Source organism: Helianthus annuus, chromosome 9 (genome assembly GCF_002127325.2).
Source record: "Helianthus annuus cultivar XRQ/B chromosome 9, HanXRQr2.0-SUNRISE, whole genome shotgun sequence".
Classification (NCBI taxonomy): Eukaryota; Viridiplantae; Streptophyta; class Magnoliopsida; order Asterales; family Asteraceae; genus Helianthus; species Helianthus annuus.
Genome location: NC_035441.2, coordinates 101,604,272 through 101,631,323, shown reverse-complemented (window position 1 = coordinate 101,631,323; position 27,052 = coordinate 101,604,272). Strand labels below are relative to the sequence as shown.

General features: G+C 35.1%; 3 protein-coding genes across 3 annotated transcripts; all 3 read right to left on the bottom strand.

The window, feature by feature from the left end:
* Nucleotides 1-897: 897 nt before the first annotated feature.
* On the bottom strand, nucleotides 898-5,677 carry LOC110920154. Its single transcript, XM_022164411.1, has 8 exons — nucleotides 5,584-5,677; nucleotides 5,203-5,493; nucleotides 4,890-5,105; nucleotides 4,367-4,633; nucleotides 3,805-4,243; nucleotides 2,744-3,684; nucleotides 1,369-2,586; nucleotides 898-1,130 (listed from the first exon to the last, which is right to left on the bottom strand). Exons 1-8 carry the CDS (start codon nucleotides 5,675-5,677, stop codon nucleotides 898-900), a joined length of 3,699 nt encoding a protein of 1,232 aa, XP_022020103.1.
* Nucleotides 5,678-6,707: 1,030 nt separating this feature from the next.
* On the bottom strand, nucleotides 6,708-9,425 carry LOC118481758 (replication protein A 70 kDa DNA-binding subunit A-like). Its single transcript, XM_035976993.1, has 10 exons — nucleotides 9,273-9,425; nucleotides 8,911-9,178; nucleotides 8,700-8,802; nucleotides 8,426-8,556; nucleotides 8,248-8,332; nucleotides 7,714-8,127; nucleotides 7,504-7,627; nucleotides 7,228-7,413; nucleotides 7,064-7,132; nucleotides 6,708-6,965 (listed from the first exon to the last, which is right to left on the bottom strand). The coding sequence occupies exons 1-10, from the start codon at nucleotides 9,423-9,425 to the stop codon at nucleotides 6,708-6,710; spliced, it is 1,791 nt and encodes a 596-aa protein (XP_035832886.1).
* Nucleotides 9,426-11,618: 2,193 nt separating this feature from the next.
* On the bottom strand, nucleotides 11,619-12,870 carry LOC118481757. Its single transcript, XM_035976992.1, has 4 exons — nucleotides 12,619-12,870; nucleotides 12,227-12,502; nucleotides 12,018-12,125; nucleotides 11,619-11,891 (listed from the first exon to the last, which is right to left on the bottom strand). The coding sequence occupies exons 1-4, from the start codon at nucleotides 12,868-12,870 to the stop codon at nucleotides 11,619-11,621; spliced, it is 909 nt and encodes a 302-aa protein (XP_035832885.1).
* Nucleotides 12,871-27,052: the final 14,182 nt, after the last annotated feature.

Here is a 27,052-nt window from a genome sequence, read left to right as displayed (position 1 = left end):
CCAGGGATGATGGGTAGGTGTCCCAGAGGTGTATGGGTCGAGTAGGGGGCACCCATGCCTCATTTATTGGAGATTGATCGTTCACTATGCTCAAAAGTCAAGAAAACATCAACTTTCTGCATCTGGGCGTCTAATGCGGCCCGCATGGAAGTTCCATGTGTTTATAATGCGGGCCGCCTGGGATCTAAATACCAGACGCGTAATTGAGGAGGCTCGCGGCCCGCCTCAACTTAACCCAATATGCAATGCGGGCCGCGTGGGGTTAAGATTTCAGAAATTTTAAATCTTTTGTCATGATTACAGAATCTGGTAATTAATAACGAAATCTTTCGTAATGATTTACCTGACCTTTCGGGTTTGAAGGGGTAACTTTGCGGTTTGGCCCTCGGGTATTTACCGATAGGGGCCTCGTGTTATTTACCCGCGCTATTAAGTCCCCGTTTATTTTATTAATTGTTCAGAAAGCCTTAACTTTCATTATTGACGCTTTTAACCCTTCTCATACGAATTTGAGTATAACTCTTTCGTTTTAAGACGGAACTTCGCGGAATTCTTACAGTATATTCTAGTGAGCGTATAATACTGTTACGAAGCCTTGGGAACGTTAAAGGGTCACTCAGAGGTAATATTAAACATGTTGACACAGTTAACCCCTGTAGTTCGTAATCTCTCACTTTCTTCCGCGTTTCGCTTCCGTACGTTTTATGATTTATTCGTTTGAAGGTACAAGCATTTATTTAGGGTTACTATACAGTATATTTACCCTTGTTGACATTTATAACCCTCGAATTTATATACTTTCAAGGTTTGTCAAAATTAGTCCTTTATTTATTATAGATGCCACGTGTAAACAAATGACTCGTGTTAACACATCATTTGACACAAAAATTCGAGGTGTTACAGTTGCTCATCGGTTAAAAGTAGTAACATATTATTCAACTCATCTTCCATGGTATTTTGGAAATAAGATAACTCCTCGTTGATCAATCGATTGTTAGACGAAGAAATAGACTCATCATCAGGATAAGGCATATTTGAATAGTTCCTCAGAGATGAATTATTACGAAGTAAGAACTTCTCAATCTCTAACAACGCCAAATTCTTTATTTCTTCGTCAGAATAATTTAAACCTGCAAACAAAATTGAAGATGTATTTAATAATACAATAATTCGTACTGTCGAATATTAAAGTATATTTTGGTAAATATACATAAATGAACTTGAAGGGTAAATAACAAAAAAAAAATTGTACAAATGAAGTTTTTTTTATTTCATTCAAATAAAAAAATTATCAACAAAAAAAATTTAATTTAATAAATATATTAATTGAATATTAGATAACATGCAAAAATTAAAAAAAAGACATACCATCAACATTCAAATGTTTTTCTTGTCTATATAAAATGTCATCCGATAAATACGTCCATGTTTTCTCCCATACAAAATCAGGTCTAGACAAACTACCAGACATCAGCATTGTTCCAAATAACGTCCGTAGATAAGTAGCGCTTCCATACAAATTAGCTTCTTTGATAGCTTCAATGTACTCGTTATCATCGTCCAAAAGCCCTAGCGCATAGCATGCGTCCCTGAAAGTTGGATACAAAGTACCATTTACAGTACGAATATCTTCAAAAGATTTTGGTCCCTTTACTTTGTTCAATAATATTCTGAGGTAGTATGCTTCACCAGCTGAAGGAAACACCGAATGAATCCTACCGATTGAAGGATGTCGTTTCCTTATATCCCAACTGCGAGTTCTTAATTTAAAAACATACTTTGATGGAAACTCAACATAAGTAAGATTACGTGCCTCAGGTAATTTTTCGTTACACTTCATCCAAGATAAGAACATAGTAGAAGCAACAGATGGTTTGTTAAGAACCTCGTCAATGTCATCGTCTGCGCCATATACTACGTTTTGCTGACCAGGTAAATGGAACGGCAATCGAATAACTGCGGGATATCGATAATGAATATCATATGAAAAGATCCTCCAAACAGATTCGCATGCAGAAATATACCGGCAATCGTAATACTTTTCTATCTCATCGACTACAGGTTCTTGATCATCCTGATTTCCACTTTCAACAACTCTAAGAGTAGTTCTATCTGGGCCTTTGTTAATGTACTTGAACAAATATTTGATAGAACCAACTTGATTGCACCATTCAACGTTAATATGCGCCTGGTATCTTTTTAACAAAACTTTACTATATGGAACAACATATCTATTGTCTACGTTCACACGTGATTTAACAACAGATAGGCCAGAATCCCTTCGACGATAAACTGGAAATCCTTTTTTATCCAAACATGTTTCGTTAACAAATTTCTTAGGAAACTTCTTGGAACACTTACGATCGATCATGCAAGGACAATTCATATTGAGAGGACCACATGGACCATGAATCATGTAGTCTGCCACAAGTTTATATAACTCTGGATCCTCGGCTATGTCTGGAATTTCGGCAGAAATGATTGGATCTAGTTGGTCAACAGATAGAATCTTGCTGTCAGAATGCATGAATACACATATGTGTGCATGAGGTAGTCCGCGTTTTTGAAACTCAACAGTATAGACAACTACAGAGTACAACAACAAACATATAATAAATTAGAACAAAAAAGTAACTTATATTATCAACATTAAATATAGAATAATAATAATAATACTAATAAAAAAAACGTAACGTTATTTAAAAATAGTAGCCTTTAGATGTTATCGTATAAATAAACATACCAGAATTAACTCTACCGAGCAACTTGCCTTCTTTCAATTCTTTTGTTATGGCATCTAGTTTTATCTTGAAAATTCGATACAAAATGTCCGGTCTATCTTCAGGCCTTATCGTTGTATCTTTTAAAAACCTTTGCACCTCCGGCCATTTTGGATTACACGTAATAGTGATGAAAAAATCTGGATACCCAAACCATTTGCACAAAGACATTGCATCTAAGTAATTTTGCATCATATATCGAGAACCGCCAGTGAAGGAAGATGGAATAAAGATATGTGTTCCAATTTTTGACATATCTTTTTTTCCAGCATTACTTGCATTCTGAATATTCTGAACAGTTTCTGACCTCAAATGAGTTTGTTGTCGCCGTATGTAAAACAACCTTTCACTCTCAATCATAGTGTAAGCATCAACAACAAATTGTTGGAAAAGTCTTTTTGCATTATGAATCAAAGAAAACTTATCGACACGATCTTGTAGTCTATAAGCAAAGAACTCACGCATAGTACACATTGGACGTTTGCTGTTCGTGTCTGGATTGAGACCTCTATGAAGAATGTCAACCCTGTACATATCTTCTCCGTATGGAAATAAAAGAGGGTATTGTAGAGAAAGATAAGAAGGATGTAATTCACTTATGCGCTCAATCCGACCAGATCTTGTTTTCACTACTATATCACGATTCTCAACAGCTTGAGTCAGGTCTCCAATAACTAATGCAGCAACTTCAGAAGCTTCAGGAAGGTTATATGTCCTACCATCTTTGGATCTTTTACCAATTAGACAAAGCTTCAAGTCGATGTAAGGGTTTTCGTTTAAAGAATTTCTAGCTTGTCGATAAATTTTAACCAAAGCGTTGTTAGTGTCTAACATAAGTGTAAGTTCCTCAATGATCTGAACATCAAAAGCTGACTCAGTTATTGTAAAAGAAGTGTTTGAGCCCCTATAAAAGTAACAAAATGTATGGATTAATAGCGATTATATATGTATTACTAACATTAATATCATATAAAATAAATCGACAATTATAGGTAATTATAAACACTATGAAATTAATACATACCCAACTGCATTTTGTCGATTAAATATTTCATTATCTGTGTCGTATATATACAACTGGCTGAATTTTGGCTCCTTTCCATCATCAGGTAATAGACTCCCAATAGTATGATAATTTTGACCACTTAATCGAAAGACATAAGGTGCATTTCCACGGTTGATAGTTTTGTCAATCCTTCCTCCCATAGATGTAAATGAGAACATAGAATTATAACGACGAATATTTTTTAAAAAGAATTTGCTCTTCGCACTGACGCCAACATATAGATCTTTCAAAATTTCAGGAGGCTGCTTAAAATCAGGTAACAATACTTTGCCGTATGAACAGCAAAGGAAATAGTTAGGTTTATTTCGCTTCTGTTCTCCCCTATCCGCCTCTGCTTTCCATAGCTTTGCGCTACACGTTCGACACACGATAATCTGGTCACCATGATCCAAGTAGTCTGTACATTTGTTTATTTCAGTTAAAAGATTAATGTTATTAAAAATAATAAATCTATGTTGTTAAAAAACAATATGAAAATAAATAATTGAAGAAGTATTAAATAAAAGAGGATTAACTATACCTTTTGAAACACCTTTTAAATGTTGATCAATGATATCAGCAACCTCGTTATCATCATCTGTTGTCAAATCAATAATAGGTATAGGTGTTAAGTTTCGTCGTTTTCTTACTAATTTCCGCTTTCCTGATGACATTCTTATCAATGGTGAAGGTTCGTCTGATGCTATAACAGTATTTGGTGGAATTGTAGACGATGAAGAAGGTATCATGACTGATGCTGAGTTGCTTGTAATGTTTCTTGGAATACCACTGGAAGATGCACTGTTTCCTATAAAAATTATTATAACAAATGATATAAAATCATATAATAAAAAAATACTTAAAAAAATATATAATTTCGTTAACTATATATTAAAAAGCTTGATAATAATATTGGTAACTAAAATAAAATTAATGTACATAAATGACATGAATTAGTAAAATTTGAGAGATATAAAGTTGTTATGGTTTATAAAACACTTGATGATATAAGAAAAAACACTTTATTACATAATATGTTAAAAACAACATTACTCGCGCCTTACCTGAATTGAATTTAGATGAACCGGAAGAGACATTGATACTTGAGAGGACGCTAAAAGATGATTTATTCAACGTAAAAGTAGTGTTCGGACTAATATTCTCTTTATTTGGCGTATAAGAAGTTAGTGACGATTGAGTCTGTGTTGAATTTTTATTCAATCTTTTGCTATTCAAGTATATACGTCTAGCCTTCCTTCTGTTTGCAGCCTCATCCTTGTCTACATCACGTATAGAAACTCAAATGACATATACATTAGTTAAATTTATATAAATATAAATTTTGTAATAAAGTAAGTAGTATAGATTTGAAAATACCATTGGAAATATCATGTGAAGGATTTGTTGAAAAAGGAAGATTCGTATTATGAGTTTCCGAATATGATATACCAGAGGAAAAATTGATGTTTATACCAGGCCTACATAATGATTTGTTATACACGGTAGATGTGGTTGAAGTTACATTTTCTTTATTATTATGAGTTGAATAATTTAGTGTGGATTGAGTCTGCGATGAGGTTGTATTGAATCTTTTATTGTTGGAATATATTCTTCTAGCTTTTGTTCTTTGGACAGCTTCAAGTTTGTCAATGTTGCTGCATGTATCAACTGAGATGATATATGAATTAGTAAAACAATGAAATGAACTGAAACGATAATTGAATTAATAATATCTCAAAAAAAAATTATAGAACATACAATTAGATATATCAGACAAAGGAGTTCCTGAAGTAACATTTATGTTACGTAAATCTTTATCTGATGCGGATGAACCTTTACGAATATGAGACATTTTCTAAAATGCAAACTGTAATTAGTTGTCATATATTGTTGGACATAAGTTTATATATAATATATATAATAAATAATATATATATATATAAACATAGATAAAGAAAATGTATAATGAGGATAGAACACGTACCTTATATCACATGAAACCGGTAAGCATAATAGAACACTATTTCATACTTTGTCAAATTCGATGATGATGTTCTTTGTTGTGAGAAGAAATGAGGTACATATAAATAAGAATACATGAGAGTGTATTCAAGTAGTGAAAAGGAAATAACCTTAAATATGGATATAAATTTAATTGATAGTAATTAAGAAATAATGCATTATGGTGTACCCTAAATTTAAGAAATCTACATTATAGGTAATTAGCCGTTTTTTAAATAACTTATTAGTTGAATCATAAATACATATGGAATGTAGCAAAATCACATATCCGATAGGTATGCTTTCTATAATTAGCACACATGACCATATTTAAACAAAATATTTTTTAGTAACTAATAGCGGACACCATAAAGTCATGTAAAAAATATACTTAAAAAAATCTTATTTGTTTTTTCTACAGATTGTAAAATTTCGATAGTTGTTATCATAATAAATGTTCAAAGACAAATGATTTGTTATAATAAAAACCACATACAAAATACGCATATACTATTAATTAGTGTTAACTGAAATGTAAAAAAAAAAAAGATATAAACAATAATTATTAGAAAAAAAACAGGTACATTAAAATGACAATTATTACTCGATACCAAATATCACAACTTTCGAAATTCAAAACATGTATTGTCTGGAAGAAATAGTGTTAAGGAAATAAAAAAAACAGGTACATTAAAATAAAAATTATTACTCGAAACCAAATATCACAACTTTGGAAATTCAAAACATGTATTGTCCGTACCATCAAATAAAAACCATAAATCCAAACCACGAATTCAAACAATCAATTGTTTTAGACGACATCAACAAAAACCAAATTCTCAAAAGTCACCAAATATCTTAATGTTATGAAAACTTGAAAACTATTTCTCAACTTTAGGAATTAAGAGTTTCCTCTTCTCCGCACTGTTGAAATCCTGAACCTCTCCAGTCTTTTGGATCTTCGTTGCAGATGTGTGAGAATCTTCTTCAACATCGTAGACTTGAACCAAGTTTCGCTTCACTTCATCCTTAGCTAACATGGAATCAGGAGTATCAGTGAGATCCAATGAAACAGGTGAAACGGTGCTCGCCATGTTAGACACAGGAGTAGTGTTTTCGATTCTTTTGGAAGCAGAGTTCTAACAAAAGACAAATGTAACAGGTTACAATTGCATATCATATTTGAACATATATATAATAAAACAAAGAGGAAGAAAACAAAATTTGACACGAATACCTTGAAACCATCAGATGTCTGAGATTCAAATTCTGAAGCATCAACATTGAGAGACATATTTTGAGAAGACTGCATATTTTGTTCATATAAAGAAAATATAAACTACAGGAAAGTAAAATATTTTAAACGTAAATCAATAAGGTAAAAAAAATTATATAACATACAGTTATCTGTGAAGAGGATTGCTTCTCTTGAAGAACAGATATAACGTTAGGATCCACAGTCAGCTTCAGTATACCGTACTTATGGATGTTATACTTCAAGACGTAGCCAGTAACATCAATTTTAAAAGCAGCAGTCTGGCCAACCAATGTGTCAACTTCAGCAGGAATCTTCATGGAATCAGAACGCTGAAAAATAGTAAAATATTTTATCATTCATGATGAAATTTTTTGTACATACAAAACATAACCAATTTTAATACAAAAAATAAAACTTACAAATTCAGGGTTAGCAGTAAGAATATCATCAACAGACTTTCCTAACAACTTCCGTGCTTCACGATCAAACAAAGTAAGTGTAACAGAAGCTGATGGGTCTTGAACTCTAAGTTGAATCTTAAACCTATTGATAGCATAAGTACATATTTTAAAACCAAAACAAATGTTATACTTAAAAAATTTGAGGGTTCAAAAGGTCTATTGTCTTGCTTGAGTGAAGAAGTTATAGTTTTAAAAGCACAACGATCAGATACACAGGTAAGAACCTCCTTTGTAACAGCTGAACCTGATTCCTGGGTGTCCTCACTCAGATTAACAACTTTGTTGATCTTCTTGTTACATCTATTACAACCCTCATAGAACCATCCTTCATCTTTGTAAACACCCAGTATATTACCCAGAATAATGACCTTGCAAACCTGCATATGTATATGACAACATAAAAAAATATAAAGTAAAGTTTTACTGAAAAGTTTTAAATTATCAAAAAATGATACCGTCTTAAGCGAAAAGACATCACAAATATTCATAAAGTCTTTGCTTTGCAAGATTTCCTCTTCAACAGATTTGGCCATGGAACCAAGGCTCGTGGATTCACTGACTTCAATAGAATTTTCAAACAAACTGTTGAATAGAAAAAATAAAAATGTATATTTTTATAAGTTATACATTCATCATAATATGGATAATAATTAAATATATAAGATAGATAAGAAATAATGTGTACAATTTTTTTTTTCATACCGGTTTCTGAACTCATCGACTTCAGGACAATCATGATTGCAAAAAAGACGACTAACGGTGTATGAATTGTTAACATACGCAACCCCTATAAATAAACAGTTGAATGTTAGAAATAATAAATATATAAAATAAGTAAGATTTTAATAAAAAAAAAAGTTATTAAAGAAAGAAAACAAACCATTCCACCACTTGACCTTGCCAAACTGCAATATAATGATTGCATGAATATTTTTTCCCTTGATACTCTCAAAAAACGACAAAACTTTATCACAGTATTGATCCCACAGAGTAAGAAATACCGTCCGACCCCTAAGTAATTAATCAAATTCATAAAAAATGGTATAAATAAAGTTGGATAAGTTTCATTATATAAGTATGGTAAAAATATACAAACATATTAATTGTAACAATAATATGTATACTGGATTTTAAGATAATGGTTAATTGCTTACTCCAGATCAGATATCTCTATAGTAACCTTAACAGCCTGCTTTCCAGTTAATTTGTTAGTTACAGTCTCTTTAGGAAATGATCGAACCAAATAACCAATAACATCTACAACAATAAAAAATAGATCAATAAGAAGACGCCACACAATGAAAATAAAAAATATTAATTAAAAAAATAGTAACATCTTTTTAAAAAATACTATAACATACATACCAACTGTAGAGTTTGAAATACCATTACTGTTCAAGAGGTCCGCAAAACTCAAGAAATCAAAACCATACGGTGATCCACCAATATCCTCACATGGAATAACTTCGGTTGTCCCCTGGAAACATAGCCTATTTTGATTGTCAACATACCTGTACGTAGAGTTATTAAAACCTATAGTTGGATTCCTGATAATCAAACATTTCTTTTCAACTAATGACGGGCGAAATTGTGGTAAAACTCTATTCAAGCATGTTGCCTCCATCTTTGTCCCCTGTATAACGTATGAAAAGTATACTTAATAAAGTATAAATTTAAAAAAAATTCATATATATATTTAAAATTTGATAAAAATAAAATAAATATACCTCTTCGTCCATTAGAATCATGTCAAATGAGTATAACTGACTGGGATTCCTCCTTTCAGGGTGTTCCCAAACCCTGATCACCCTAACCTTGACAGAAAACCGCTCTTGAAAGGCATCAACAGCTCTGAACATAGTAATGTTATGGTTCTCCATTATATCTATCAGACGAAATAAAACGTATTTCAATATACGAATCAATATAACTAAAGAATATGAATCTAAGTAAATAAACAAAATGCATAACAATTTTGGAAAAACAGAAATAGTTTATAAGAAATCTTTTAAATCAAAGAAGTCAAAGAAGTTTATAATATGGTTCTATAAAAAATTGTACGATGAAAAATTAGAACGTAACCAAATAATGCAGTAATATGAATGACACAATGCGGAAATGGATGAAGTTTTGAAATAATATTTATAGTACCAAAATGAAAAGGTATATAAGGAAACAATCAATTATTATAATAAAAATGATAAATTTTGAATAATCAAGCATCAAGAATCAAAATCAGCATCAGCAAACAGCAATCAAGATCCAATCAACAACATCTTCTAAATCAATACCAAAAAAATACTAAAAAACTGAATATGGATAGTATGACTTTGAATATTCTTTAAAATAATACAATAACGAATTATTATTGATAAAATCAATTTGAAACTTCTTTCCAAAAATAAATGAGTATTTTACGTGTATCATTAGTAACAAAAACAAAATTTACGGTTGTTATATAAGTAAATAATATAGTAATCACCATTCCTAAAAATTACATATTGCTTCTAAAAATAAATAAACCTATTTTACTTATTGTATTCAGTATATATAGATATATATAGATATATAGATATATAGATATAGATATATAGATATATAGATATATATAGATATGAGTGAACAGTATGAAGCAGACATTTATATGAATCACTTTTCCGATTTAAAGTTTTTGTTATTAATGTATAATCGAATCATTTAAATAGAACATAAAAAGCAAATAACTATAATTGTGGTTATATATAATAAAATATACAAATGTGAAAGAGAGGTGCAATATACTTACCGATGCTTGTATTTGGATGTCTGATGATGAACAAAAAAAAAGAGAACGCTTCTCAAGTTAACGTTTGAAACATTAAATTATAAACAATTTTCCATATATAATGAAAACAGGGCGGTTAAGTATTGAAAGGAATATATACGAAATCTGTGATGAGAAAAAGAAACAATCTGTCGATGAAGCTATCAGTCTGAGAGATTCGAAGGAACTTTTTTTAGGAGTCGTTGACATTGCTAAGGAGTGTAAGAAAATTATATAACTTAACATTTCCTGAGACTCCTTGGCAATATCAACGACGCCTCTATGTTCCAAGCAAATCACATTGACTGAGTTTTTATTCAACTGAACGTTTCTTCTTAACAAAACAGGTTTGAATTGGAAATATACCTTACTGAATAAGTCACAGGGATATTATAATACAATACGTTAGTAAAAAAGCATATACCTTAATGTATACATCAATGTAGACGGCACAGGAATATATAAACCTACAAAAACATGTTTGAATGCGAATTAGACATCAGATTCTATACTGAAAATCAACAGTAATGTTAATTATCAACCATGCAACAGATCTTCAATGAAAAACAGATACAGGCTAAAATTAAAATTAAAAATATCAAAAAAAAAACAACTCAAACAAATCTTGTATTAAAAAGAATATGTTCAAATAATTTATGGTGCATACAATACAAATTCAGTCAAATTTAATAATTTTTTAACGTTGAAATTGTAAAATGAGGTAAACATTTTATATTTTATATTAAGCTTATATAGATAAAAGCGAACAGTATGAAGAAGACAGATATATGAATCACTTTTCCGATTTACATTTTTGTTAATTAATGTATAATCTAACTAAAAATATTTAGGTTTATAATAAAGAGTAATAAACAGACATGGTAAAATATCTTAATATGTTTATTTATATTTACTAACTATGATAACTATGATGTTAACATCAGTTATTAACAAATGTTTTCTATATGTAATATGGATTAATATTGTAAAATTTATTTCTTTATGGTTTATTTGGATCAATCTTTTTAAACATTGTTTTTCTATTCTAATCATACCTAGTAAAAATTTAATATAACTTGATATTAGGATAACGGGCAATTCAATAATGGGAACACAAACTAATAGTCCAAACATAGGTCAGATAATAAAAATTGTAATAACTAAAAGTTTAAAACTATAAAGTTTGTGATAAAATTGTATAGACATAAGTAATTAATATACGTATCATATAAAAACCAAAAAAAAACAAACCCATAATGTCAAAGGAGTACTAAATATGGTTCAAAGGAGAAACAACCCTTTCTACACTCAAAACTTGTTCAGTTTTGTCAAAACAAAAATAAACCGTGTCACCCACCTTAATGCCAGCAATGTTCATTAATCTCGACCAACTACTTAATGCATAACAATAACCTTCGAGTCTCGCTTGACGTATAGTACCATTAGGAAATTCCTTCTGAGGATTAAGATGCAAAAGTCTGATTGTGATACTTTTAACACCCAAATCAAGTTTAGCCTTTATGGAAACATCATCAGGAAGCCGCTGTATTTTATTTAAAAATTTAAATTAATAAGAACATCAATCTTATATCTTATATAAGTTATGTATTATGTAAAAAAAAGTATATATTTAATATTTAGTAGTAACTAAAAAGATATTACAACTTACAAAATAGTCAGCAGCCATTCGAACAAAACGAATAATATGTCCAGTGGCTTGTTCAGCAACAGCAGTGGGAGGCAGATCTTGAAGAGAATCAATAGGTGCAATATCAACCTGAAACTTACATATAAAATTTGTTAGATGTAATCATTCAAATATTCTATTATTATATTTATATTTTAAATATAAATAATAAACAAAAAAAAAATACTTACATCATCGACATGTACATGATCAAAGTTCATTTCAATACCATTTTTATCAAATACTCTTAAATGGAAAGAATGACCAAACCATTTTGTAAATAAAAAATAAGAACCGGCCTCCAATTGATATTGAGTAACTATCACATCAATACCCGCTGTAAAGCAGACTTTACCATTACAACTTTGAACCTTAACATGAAACTCTTTATTGCCTAAATACATAGTTGAAATTATATCAGCAACCGTATAATCATGAGACTTTGAAAGGACAGAATCAGGTATCACCTGTATAAATGAAAACACAAATTTTAAATAAACATAAGACTTGTAAGCAATTATGAAAAAATGTAAATATAACGAAAAAATAAGCAAAATATAGATATATTAAAAAATATTCTTACAGTAAATTGAGAAGGCGTAGCTACAATGGATGACCAGAAGCAAATAGAACTCAAACCATTTACACAGTATGTTATCTTGAATGTTATAGAATCCAAAGGAGTGAAGATTACAAAAGTGCCAGCTTTAATTCTTAAATGTGTAATGACATCAGACCAACCATGGAAAAGGAAAAAGATTCCTTTTGCTTCACTTATGTAAACAGTAAATTTACGGCCGTTGTCTGTTTCTATATGAACATTAGTAGGAGCCATATAGACACCCCATAATTTAGTCGTCGCGTGAGAGGGAAGAGCCTTATAAATAAAACAATTGAAAATAAATTTTAATTAAAAAATATAATAAACAAAGGAATATAATGAAAAGGAAAAATATATATAAATATGAAATATGTTAGAAATTATGAATTACCATAATAAATTCATCGGCTCTACTCAATTGCCTACAGAAAGATGGCTCCCTGCTACTGATTTGAATTATAAAAATTATATTACGTTCAGATAAACATAAACATTCAGATAAACATAAACATAAACATATCTAACAAAACAAAATACACATACATATTATACAGATTATAAACACAAAGTTAAATCTTTCAATAAACCTAAAAAATTTTAAAAATCAACAACCATGTAAAAAAAACTATAAAATTAATTCATAGAGATGATATGTAGAATAACCTAATTAAAAAATGTACATTAATAATTACTAATACACCTGTTAGACATATAAAATACTTATCAAATCATAACAATCAAATAAATATACATAATTTCCAATTTAAAAAATTTGTATACATACAGTTACATATATAACACAATAATTATAAAGAGTAGTACAAAACATATTGTATTGTAGAATATATAAATATTACCTTGATGAACTTCCTGACATATTCAAAACCTACACACAACAGTTACAAAAAAAAAAAAAATCTCATGATTACATATTCAAAAATTTTAAAATTAAAAAAACTATAATAAAAAACAACTTCATAAAATCAAAAAATTTCTGAAGCAGTAACCTGTTTGTTTGAAGAAGATCTATAACACCTGATGAAGAATCGAAAAAAAGGAAGGCAATAACAAAAGACTATGATTAGTCAATAGATAAAAAAGATAACAGATTAAAAGATTACGTATTACAGGAAGAACATATATACCTTGTATGTCCGAAGAATCGATATAACACCTTATGAACATTCAAAGTACAAAAAGGAAAAAAAAACCCTAAAATCAGAAATGATAACAAATTACAGATAAAAAAATTAGATCTGATGAGAAGCTGTACATACCGTCGATGTTTCAAGAATCGTGGTTAGATCTGATGAATAATCGACAGTCGATCGATAGATAGGAAGGTTAAAAAACCCTAAAATCACAAAGAGTATAAGAGAAGAAACAAAAATGGGAATGATGGACGGTTTAGTGTGTTAAATATGGAACGAATATTAAGGACCCGAATGGGTAGGTGGATCCCGTGTCGGGTCATTGAAAGAATATGAGGAGATGTGTATTTTGGCGGGAAAAAGAGGTATGGAGGCCCTAGTAGGTGGACATGTGTCCCCTAATTAAGGCTTTTATTAGGTTGTATAGATTGTATCATATTACATAAGATTACATCATATCATATTAGAGTATTCACATTGGGTTCTCTATTTTCATCTTTATGTATGAGTTAACTAAAAACACCTTTAATTAATGTGATAATAAGATTACATCATATTATATTAGAGCATTCACATTGGGTTCTCTATCTTGATCATATTATATCTAAAACACATAAAAATATAGAGAATTTGTTGGATTATTCGGGTTTGTTTACGGGTCACGGGTCGACACGTTATCGGGTCACGCGGGTCATGGAGTCAAGCATCAAGTCGGGTCGCAGGTTTGACCGGGTTACGGGTCAAATAAGCAGCTAAAACCGGTAGATTGTTGACTGAATTAAGTGGTGTGATGCAAAAGAAAAGGAGTACGTGGGTCGTTCAATGCACGTTGTTTAGAAGTCCGATTCTTTAGGATAAAGATTAGTTTATATCGTTTTTTTTATTCCCACGTTTGTTTTGTAAAGGCTATTTAAAGCCATGTTTCTGTGAATATAGTAACCCTTTCTTTCATTCTCTGCATATTATATACTTCACATACATATATACGTGAGTTTGTAGTGTGTGTATTGTGGGACCTGAACCAACATTTGGTATCAGAGCCTAGGGCTCGTAGGAAGCGGGTTTGAAGATCGGAGGAAGCCTCCGCCGCCGGCGGGTGTGTCGGTCGGTGGAGGGCAGGCATAGAAGGAGGTTCGAGACGGCATGTGGCTGTTTTCGGATCGCTTAACAGCAGAAGACGGACGCGTTAAGGTGTTTCGGTCGGTCGTTGTTGTGGTAGACGTACCGGTTATGACGACGGGGGTGACCGGTGATAAACACTAGTGTTCGGTGGTTGTTTGGGACTGAGTTGCAGCGTTAGACGAAGACGTTATGGTGTTCGGGTCAACCGTTGTTGCGGGTAAGAACCGGTTGAGATGACGGGGGTGACCGTGATAAACATCGGTGTTCGTGGCTGTTAAGATACTAGGCTGTTCGGTTGTTAGTTGCGGGTTTGCGCGGCTGGTATACAACCGGTGATAACAGTAGATGGTGAGAACGGTTGCCTTGATCGGTTGTTCGTGATAAGAGGAGACCGGCGGATGTGCGTGAAAAGCGAGCAGAATGGATCCGTCAAAGCAGGTGGCTTTGGATTCGTCTCGTTTGGCAAGGAAAGAAAACGGAAGAAGCGGGTGGCTTGTTTTCTTTGTCGGTGGAGAGCCTCTTGAACAAAGGCGGTCGTAAAAAGGAAGATATTGGAGAAGAACACGGTGGTGACATTATGGCGTTGGAGTTCAATCGGGTGGCTTTGGATGTGACCGGGGAGAGGTCGTTGATCCGTGAAAAAGTTGTGATGTTAGTGAACGTTTCCAGCGTGATGCCATGTGACATGTTACGGTCGTGGTGTTTTTTTTATTCGGGTTGAACCGAGACATTGGACGTGATCGAGGTGAAGATCGGGTGTCCGTTGAATGTCGTAGTGGTTTGAAACGGAGGTGATTCGGTGCTGCGGTGAAGGCGTAAACAAACACCGATTAAGGGGGTGATTGTTGGATTATTCGGGTTTGTTTACGGGTCACGGGTCGACACGTTATCGGGTCACGCGGGTCATGGAGTCAAGCATCAAGTCGGGTCGCAGGTTTGACCGGGTTACGGGTCAAATAAGCAGCTAAAACCGGTAGATTGTTGACTGAATTAAGTCGTGTGATGCAAAAGAAAAGGAGTACGTGGGTCGTTCAATGCACGGTGTTTAGAAGTCCGATTCTTTAGGATAAAGATTAGTTTATATCGTTTTTTTTATTCCCACGTTTGTTTTGTAAAGGCTATTTAAAGCCATGTTTCTGTGAATATAGTAACCCTTTCTTTCATTCTCTGCATATTATATACTTCACATACATATATACGTGAGTTTGTAGTGTGTGTATTGTGGGACCTGAACCAACAGAATTAATGTGAGGAGTGAATACGAATGCTAAATGCGAGGAATGGAAAGTAAGACCATAAATTTATTCCCTGTTTTAATTACTTAAATAATAAACCGGTTTAGCCTAAACCATGCTCAGCATGAAAAACTACTCACCAGTGGAGGTCGAGCATTAGAAGCATGAAAAACTACTCACCAGTGGAGGTGGTCGAGCATTAGATGTAAAGTTTGATAACGTCTCCCCATTTGAAAAGCTTTGTTGCCTTGCCTTTTGAGTCTCCTTTCTTCTTCATCACATGTAATGTCACCTTACAGGCGGATGTTTAATACCGACCTCTTGTCACTTCTTCCTTTCTTCCCTTTCACCCATCACGAGATCCTTTGTTGGCCACAGTTTTGGTGGTGGCTACAAAAAAAGCGTCACATTGTATATGACGGCTGGGGTTCTAACTGTAGGTTGTTTCTGCAAATCCTAGTGTGTGCAAATTGACGACAATAAATCTAGTAATCAATAAGAAATTTAAGTTAACTTAATAAATGTTACCAGATTGGTTTTAGGCACCCATGACTCGTTTACTACCCAGAAATAGCTGTTGTCCCGGAATGGTGACATTTGTAATATGTTGAAAGAAAAATAGTAGAATATAAAGATGCCAACGAGCGTTTAAGAATCTTCTGTATGAAACTATATGTAAACTTCGAAATTCAATATATATGTCGCATATAGCTCTATACGCGGTGTATAACTTTAATCACGTGCAAACACAACATCATAATATAGTCAAATTAGTCTGAGGTACGCCACTTACAGGCATGTACGTGGCTTTAAAAGCTATCGTATAATCCTTGCATACAGACTGTATACTTGGCTTACACGTAATTAATTTGACGTTGTACGAGGTTGACTACATGGTCGGCATACATAAGGGTGCACAAATAGGAGAAGGGTGTGTGAATATGTAGAGCCAAGCCAAAATAGTTACCCGGAGTTACTTGTTTCTGAATATGCTCCCAAATGCAAAAGACTATATCTACATCACAATCAACTTCATTAGAACAATTTCCCTTTATATATAAACCTACAGAAGTTAGAACATTTGAGATTACTACACATGTATGTTATGATCCGTCTTGAGGCGTTTTAATTACCAATTGCCTCGCGCCTAAGGCACATTCTTTTAGAACTACGTTAAGATGCACCTTTTTAAAACCAAGGTTATAGAAAAGCATGCTATAAGTATTTCACCTTAAATATGGGAGTTCAACTAAATGGAAGAGCAAAACATCTCCAATCGTCAATTATGTCCAACTCCAAAGTATTTCCAACTTAGACTAAGGCTACGTCTGAGTGCATGATATTTAACTATCCATTGCTCTCCATTTTTATCTTCAAGTGCAAATTTAATGTCTTCTTTTGCAAAAAAAAAAAAAAATGAATTGCACAAATGAACCGGGAGACCCTATGAATCACAGAGGGAAGGGGTTTATCTTGTTTTGTCATGTTTAAATAATAAGAGTGATTGCAAGCAGTTGAAGAGAGATAGAGAGAGAGATTTGTTTCCTCAAATGGTTCTAGCGACAAATCAAATCACCGTACATAGTACATACACAGGTACAAAGTGACAAACTATGTAGGTCCGGCTAGGAGGATCTAGTCGCCTAATCCTTGTGTACAAACCAACCCGGTTGTGCGGAATCCAACCGGAAAGGCAAACCGAGATAGAACACGCAAATACACGACACACAATATTCACCGATTAACACCTCTGTATTAATACGTATGAAAGGTTCAGTTACAAGCTCAATGTTTACAGATGTATTCTATAAACTCTCAAAGTGTGTGTGTGTTCTGTGCTCTCAACAATGTGCTCTCTCCAGAGTCTAACATTTTCAGTCTAACTACTGTCTATTTATAGCACCAGACACAACGAAACAGACTAAGACTCGGCGAATCATAATCAGCTCGACGAAACAAGGAAACACTCGACGAAAGTGGATCATGTCGACGAAACATGGTTGTTTCGTCGAGATCCTTTGTGTTTCGTCTATAATGGGCTTTGGCCCAAATGTGTTTCGCCAAACAGTTAAGCCCATTCCTTGTTTCCTTTGATTCGCTGAATGTTGAAGCCCAAAGCACTTGGATTGCTGATTTGTTTAGTCCAAGACTAAGTTCAAGTCCTTTGTTCTCTTGGCCCGATATTCTTGTTCTTTCACACGACGGAGGAAAGCCGTGTCTAAGCCGATACGCGTCAAGTCGAGTCGCGTCCACAAACATGTATCAACAAACTCCCCCTTGGACGCTACTCGCGAGATTCGCCTTTCATGTCTTCTATGTCGGAGGATCTTCAATGTCTTCATGTCTTGAAAGCAGAAAGTGTATCAACAAACTCCCAGTTTCATGTAGGAACTGTGTTGACAAACTCCCCCTTAACATAAGCTCCCCCTTGAGTTATGCTCATGAGTGACTTGATCTTCAGTTCTTGAGATCCTTGAGGTGTTAATGATGGTCAGCGGCAACTCGCTCATCTTCATCATTTGAGTGCCTTCACGTCGTGTCTTCATTCCGAAGCTTGTCATCGACCATGTTCTCCTTGCCTTTAGAATCTGCACATGCAAGAAATCTAAACGCGTAATGAGAACAACTGCTTGAAATATAGTTAGTATAAACAAATGACACACATATGACCATATTTCAATCAAACACCGTCCGACAGTTTGAAAGTTTAATAAATTTATCAACACGGTCAATTCGGTTTTCAGTCAGGTTTCATGTAACGAAGACTCGAGATCCAACATCGTACGATCGAAAATAAGATAGAAATGAAATCTTTTTGTCTTTTTAAAAAGTTTATATTAAAACACACCTAAAATCTTTTTGATATTTTTGAATATTACGAATGTAAAGACAGAAAGCAGTAAAAAAATATTTACAGACATTCTTTTTGCGAGGTTCGAGGGTAAGAGAATCATATCAGTGTACGGTCATGCCAAAACGCTCTTGTTGTTCAATTAGTTAATATTAAGATAAGCATCCTATAACGATTATCGGTATTGTTGTCCACATAAGCTCAACTTATCAGATGTAATCATGGCGAGGGGATACGTTAAGGTATGATTTATACTTACCGACCGGTGTTCATCCACATCACGACACATTCCCATACCAAGATATGCACGAGGGTTCATCTTACCGGTGAGTATACCGATTATCATCTATTTGACTGTATATGATGTGAGATTCTCACTTATTTTGATTGAAAACAAGCCCTATGTGATATAATCACTTATTGATGAGGAACTTGATTTTCATATGCATGAGAGCACAGGAGCAAGTCCGTGAACAGGTCAGTACTTTCGTACAGCAGAGAGACGAACTTGACTCCCGGATAAATGTGATATTTTATCACTTATTTGTTTGGACATGTGATTGTTCATCACTTATTAAGGTCGAATGCAATATGTACACGTATGTATAGTATCATGGAAGATCTATACTTGCGTCCACGTTATTTTTCGGTAAAAGATACAACCATGATACCCAGATGATAAGCAGCATAAAGACCGAATATCTCAGAACCTCGGCAATCTATCAAACGAAATTTCGGTACTAAGACCATATGCCAATGAATGGTTCCCACCTGGTCTTCAGTCGGTTTAAGATTTATATCACCCTGCACACTTTAAAATGATTGTGAGCCTACCGATACATCTTATATAGAGCTGGTTATCGTTTTTCAGTTTAGGTTTAAAGAGGTTTGGATAGACCACTGATGTACTATCATTTTCTCTTTTGTTCGCCAGGAAACTCATTTTTGTTTTTCTATTGTTTTTGTGTTTTTGAAATTTTTCGATGTTTTTGGATTTTCAGATTTGGATTTACTCCCCCTAAAATCAACAAACTAAGATAAATTTAAAAGACACAAAGATATTTACAAAAATGATTTTCCGATGTTGGTTTCACTCTTGCTTGACCTTAATGCCATTTACCAATAATAAAAAGTCAAATCTTGATTTGTCAAATGCTTTGGTAAAAAGGTCGGCACATTGGTCATCGGTGTGGACCTTAACAACATCGATTAGGCTTTTATCAAAGCAATCACGTATGAAGTGATATTTGATTTCGATGTGTTTGGTCTTTGAGTGCTGCACAGGATTTCTAGTGATATGTAATGCAGCAGAATTATCAACGTAAATAGGAGTAGTTAGGAATTCAAAACCGTAGTTGCGTAATTGTTGTTGGATCCACAGGACTTGGGAGCAACAACTTGAGGCAGCAATGTATTCAGCTTCGCATGTTGATGTAGCTACACACGTCTGTTTCTTGCACTGCCATGTGACTAGGCGATTTCCTAAAAACTGACATGCAGCCGTTGTGGATTTGCCGTCAATTTTGCATCCGCCAAAATCAGAATCACTGAAAGCGATCAAGTCGAAGTTATTATCCCTAGGGTACCATAGACCGGTGTCAGGGTAACCCTTCAAATAACGAAAGATCCTTTTTACAGCTGCAAGATGTGAGGCCTTCGGGTTGACTTGATATCTGGAAAGCAGGCATGTTAGGTACATTATATCTGGTCTTGATGCTGTGAGGTACATAAGAGAGCCGATCATCGCGCGGTAGTATGAGGGGCTAACAGCTTCACCCTTCAAGTCTGGAGTAATTCCGTGATTTTGTGGCAATGGGGTACCGATGGGCGTTGCATCAGACATCTGGAACCGGCTCAAGATGTCACCAACATATTTAGTCTGATGGATGAATATCCCAGACTCAGTTTGTTGCACTTGTAGGCCCAAAAAGAAGGTCATTTCCCCCATAGCACTCATCTCGAATTTATCCTGCATAAGACATCATTAGTAGAACCAAAAATAATATCATCAACGTATACATGTACCAGTAGAAGATCTCCATCTTGTTCTTTGATGAAAAGAGTACAGTCGATAAGACCTCTGCGAAAACCATTCTCCAGCAGATAGTTAGATAAGGTTGCATACCAAGCTCGCGGCGCTTGATGTAGACCATATAGAGCTTTGTTGAGCAACCAAACCCGATCGGGATGAATAGGATCTTCAAAACCTGGAGGCTGTTCGACGTACACCTCTTCTTCAACCACACCATGTAAGAATGCACTTTTGACGTCCATCTGGTAAACCTTGAACCCTTTGAATGAGGCATAAGCCAGAAAGATCCGAATTGCTTCCAGACGTGCAACAGGTGCATATACTTCGTTGTAGTCGATCCCTTCAATCTGACGAAAACCTTGAACGACTAATCTTGCTTTGTTTCGGATAACAACTCCACGGTCATCCTTTTTGCATTTGAATACCCAACGGGTACCAATCTTCATATAGCCAGCAGGTTTCTCTACGAGCTTCCAGACACCAAGCTTCTGGAATTGTTGCAGTTCTTCCTGCATTGCTTCAACCCAAGAGTTATCTTTCATAGCTTCTTTCCAAGTTCTTGGTTCTTCCTGTGAAACATAACACGCGAAAGACCAATCATTTTGTTGCCCGGATTCTCGAATAGCTGCATACAGGCCTGCATTGTTGTTGTTTCGCAACATATTTCTTGTTTGAATGCCACTTTGTACATTTCCGATGATGTTTTGTTGAGGATGGGTATTATGAATCCTTGTTTCAGGATTATCTCGAACTGGAATATTTGTACCCACGTTGTTGAAATTGAGATCAACAACTAAATCAATGCCCGGAATTGACGAAGAGGATGATGCAGTAGCTTCAGCTGTTCTAGGGGCGTCCACTGGAGGAGTACCCTCTGAAGTACCATGAACTGCTGTTGTAGGAGCTTCTTGATCTGCATCGAGAAATTCATCATCCTCTGAAGATTCGTTCAATTCGGTAGCATCGTGAAAATCCTCATTGTCGTGAGCATTGTTGTTCACTGAAGATGGTTCTTGATTTACAAGAATTGGACGAACCACCGGTGAAACTGTTGCATTATCACTCTTGAAAAACATCCTTGCCGCAGCATTTTCTTCAACGGCTTCAACATTGATCGAATTGAAAAAGTCATCGTACTCAAACATCCAAGGCTGACCAGGACACTTGAATGGCAAAGTGTGCCTTTGTACTCTGACTTCAGACCATTCTTCGACCCTTTTAGTCTCTAGATTCCAGACTCTTAAGTTCGGGGTGGCATACCCAAGAAAGTATCCCTCAATTGCTTTTGCCCCAAACTTTCCATTAGGATCGATTATTGTACACGGAGCTCCAAACGGTTCAAGATATGACAAATCTGGTTTCCGTTTGTTAAGAAGCTCAAAGCAGGTCTTGTTGTGCCTTTTGACTGTGAGGACTCGATTCAACGTGTAACATGCAGAGGCCACAGCTTCACTACAGAATGGAATGGGCAACTGTGACTCTACCAACATAGTCCTAGCAGTCTCGATCAATGTTCGGTTCTTACGTTCAGCGACGCCATTCTGTTGAGGAGTATAAGTTGCACTAAATTCATGAAGAATACCTTTTGAAGTGCAAAACTCCGCCATGGCATGATTTTTAAATTCTGTACCATTGTCGCTGCGTATCCATCTAACTTTCAACTTATACAAATTCTCAATCTGAATGATCAAGTTTTTGATAATGCCAAAGGTTTCACTCTTGTGTGCCATGAACGCCACCCAAGAAAATCTTGAATAGTCATCAGTGATCACGAGGCAATATTGATCATTCCGTATGCTTTTATGCTTGACAGGACCGAACAAATCCATGTGCAAACATTCAAGCGGAACAGCCACCGTGTTGATCTTCTTCGTCGGGTGTCGCTTCTTCGTTTGTTTTCCTTTCTGGCACGAGACACAGACGTCTTGAAGATGGAAGTTTTTATGAGGAACACCATTCACCAATTCATTTGATACCAAATGATTCATTTTGCGTAAGTGAATGTGACCCATTCGTCTGTACCAAGAGATTGAGTCTTTTTCTGTGGCTTTGGAAACGAAACATGTTGCTTGTGCAGAGGTAGTGATAGCTTGGCTCATATCAAGGACATACAAATCTTTTATCCTTGGAGCTGACAAGAGAATCCATTCTTTAGGAATTTTGAAGCCCGGCTTCAGCACATAACATCCATTAGCATCAAAGTGTTCTGAGAACTGTTTATCACAAATTTGAGAAACGCTGAGAAGATTGTGATCAAGTTGTTGCACAAAGTTGATTTTATCAAAGCTGACAACCCCGTTGGATATCATTCCTTCACCCGTAATATATCTGCCCTTATCTACAGCAAAAGCAACATAACCTCCTCTAATAGATTTGACGTCGTAGAGAAGCTTCATGTCGCCTGTCAGGTGCCTGGATGCCCCACTATCAACAATCCAATGACTACTGATAGTTACTCCTGGAACACCCTGCACATGAACTCACTTGATTAGTTGGAGATGGGGACCCAAGCCATTGTGGTCTTCGGTCTTCCATTTTCATCAACAACAATAACTTCTATTCTTTGATGATTTGTAAATTGTGATGATCCCCCTGATTCTTTAACCGTTTTTGGTTTCCAGGTCTGTTTTGTTTTACCAGTGTCATTCTTTAAAATCTTAACTTCATGGTTGTCTGAAGTTTTTGAATTGTCTGGTTTTACAGAAACAGATGTTTTGTTAACCACATCGGTATTTATCACCTTTTCAATTTTCTTGACCTGTTGGCGTTTCTGTTTCTTTTCCCTTTCTTTTACAAGACGGGGATCTTGTTTTACAGAAACAGATCGCTTGCGGTCAGTTTGGTCACGGGAGTCATCAACTTTGCCTTTTTGTTTATGAAGAAATGGACAATTTCGAATTATATGTCCAATTGTACCACATTCAAAACATGATCTTCGTTCAACAAACCCCGAAGTATCATGTGATCGTCTTGCCGATGATGAACTTTGTGATCCCGAGGTACTAGGTTTTAAACTGCTTGGTTCATTTCTTTTTAACACTGTTGCTTGTTTAACAAAATCTAAGTTAGATTTGTTTTCAAACGTTTCGATTTTGTCTGTTCCCTTTGATTTCACAAAGTCCACATTCTTGTTCTTCTTTTGATTCTGTTTCTTCTGACCCTGAGTCGGTGATTTTCCTTTTGGCTTGGTGTGATTTTGCTGTTTTTGCACTGTTGGTAATTTCTTATTGCCAAATTGTTTTCGAACTTCGGCCTTTGGAATAGGAGGACATTGTGTTACTGCAACACGTGATCCTGTCTTTCCCAAAAACTTACTTGTCGAATTTTCAAAGACTTTACTGATTAAGGATTGATTAACATTCTTAATAGGAAAATCTTTGTCTGAATAAATTTTATCATCACCAACAAGAGTGTACAGCAAATTCATACTCTTCGACTCTTTTGCAGATGAGGACTCGATTGCAACAGTCTTAGCGGGTTTTGCAGGAGGATCACATAGAATATGATTCTCAAGAGGTATGTCCTCTTCTTTGATTTCCGCATCAGACTTTGCTGGATTAGTATCATCGGATTCATCATCAGAAGAATCAGCATCCTCAATGATAACTGGAGGATCCTGATTTAGTTCAGCAGAAGACACACATGTATCTGCTGACACATCTGAATCTGATGATACTTCTTTCTTGTATCCGAGTCCTGTTGAGGAACAGATGGTTCAAAGAAAGTTCTATCCTCCTCGTCAGGCATGGCATCATAATTGTGTCTCACAGGTGGTGGACATTTCTTGTAACCTATGCATATGACATCCCGTTTCTCTTTCTGAACGTCGATGATGTGATCCAACACATAGCTAGAGCTCAAATAACTGTCTAGCTTAAGTTGGATCGCCTCACTTTCAGTTTTCACACAAGCCATTTCTTTTTGCATAATCTCAAGGCGAGTTATATACAAATTAATGTCAGTTTGTTTTCTGGAAACCATTTTAGTTAATTCGGTTTTATCTTTCTTTGATTTCTCAATTACCGATTTAAACTCCTTTTCATGGTTTTCATAAAACATGTTGGCTTCAGTGCACTTTGAAAGATCCACGGTCAACTTCTGGTTGTGGATAAACGTCACATCATATTTCTCTTGCAAAGCCTCGTGCTTGCTTTGCAACTCACACCACTTAGCATTCAATGAAACATGTTTGTCTAGCAAGTCAAACAAACTAGCTTGTAAAGCATCATGTTTGCCTTGCAACTCAGACATGTTTGCCTCTAAATCAACACATTTAACATCTAATCTAGCACAATTATCACAGATAACAACAGTGGGTTCATCGACACATACCTGACTTGATGAACTGTCGACATTAGCCATAAAGGCTGAATGGAGAGAAGACGAAAAATAAGCAGCTTGATCCACCAAAATAGATCTTCTTTGAGTTCCTGCTGCAGCTTCTTCCAAAAGCTCATCAATATCTGCATCGACTGACGCACTTGATGTCTCTCCCACATGATCATCACCTGAACTTGAGGATTCTTCATCTGAACTTCTGCTGTAACCAGAAGAGTCTTCATCCTCAGAAGATTCACCACCATTGGTGGAAGATTCTCCACCACTGGTGTGAATTAAATCCTTCACGACTTCAGCAAAACACGCTGTTCCACCCGGAGCATCTCCACTCAGCTGGATTGACCAGTCACAACCTTCATCTACTTGAACCGCAAGTGCCTGGTTGGCATTTGATGGTCCCGCTTGGCTTTGATTGTTGACAGGTATCAACGTACGTTCATTGTTCCTGTTCTGGTTCTGCTGGTTGCCTTGATTTCTGAAGGGATTCTGGTTCCCATGCTGTGCTGGCTTTGTGCATTCCCTTTTGAAATGACCCCATTCACCACAGTTAAAGCACTTCACTGCCTGTTTATCGAACCCATACTTGGTGTCTTTCTTGCTCTCCAAGCTGGTTCTGCCAGTTCTTTCCATGAAATCCTTTGCCCTCCTCACAGCACTTGCAAAGGCCCACTTGATGTCCATTAAATCCATCTCTTCCTTGTCAATCTGCTGATAGTCTTCTTGTGTTAGATTAATGTTGCCAATCTGACCTTCCACTAGCCCACAATACGCACTCACTAAAGTGTTTAGCAGCTCCATGTGTTCCTTTGCTACTTCCACACTGACTTTTGAAAAGCTTGAAGTGTCGAGCCGTACTGTATTTGGCTTTGATTGCTGACCAGCAGATGATGTACTTCCATAATGTGACACCAGTGTCACCGCGACCATCAAACAAATACCCAGCCGATGAAATATTGTATTTCATACTTGGGATCTTGTATAAATATGTGTATCTTTTGCACATATCAGTTCTTGTTCAATTTCAAACTCTACAACGCTTTCTGGAGAATTATATGCAAACTGGTGCGTAAACGTACTCAGTTTAATGCGACAAATACTCCGGAACACCATCATATACTTAACATACCTTAAATAACCTTTACATAACTTAGAAATAAGTTTTAAAGGCTTTGGTATGGCAAAAACAAGTTAATTCGCTTACAGGGACTAAACTTGACAAACTGCGAAAGTATGCCAATTTGAACTGTAACGAACATTCCGGAACATGTCCATAAGTTAAACATACCCTAAATATCCTTTACATAGCTTAGAAATAGGCTTTGAGGGGTTTGGTATGCTAAAATAAACTTTTGGATCATTCAGGGGCTAAAAGTGTCAAAAAGTGCACAAGTTTGCACTTTCGCGCATAACTTACATTCTGAATACATCCGGACATCCAAAAATTTATGTAAGCATTATAATATTATGCCTTAGTGTTTGGCATGAGAAAAATCAATTCATCGCGTCATTTGGATCGTTTTTCGCGCTTATGCGCATTCCGTCGTAATTAACCGAACATCGCATTCGTACGGCCAAACGAACCAACACCCGACATATTTTTGAGCATGTTTCATGACCACAATGTTTAGGCATCATTTTAGGGCCTTAAAGTTGGCTTTACGGGCCTTAGAAGTGTCGGAAATGGCTT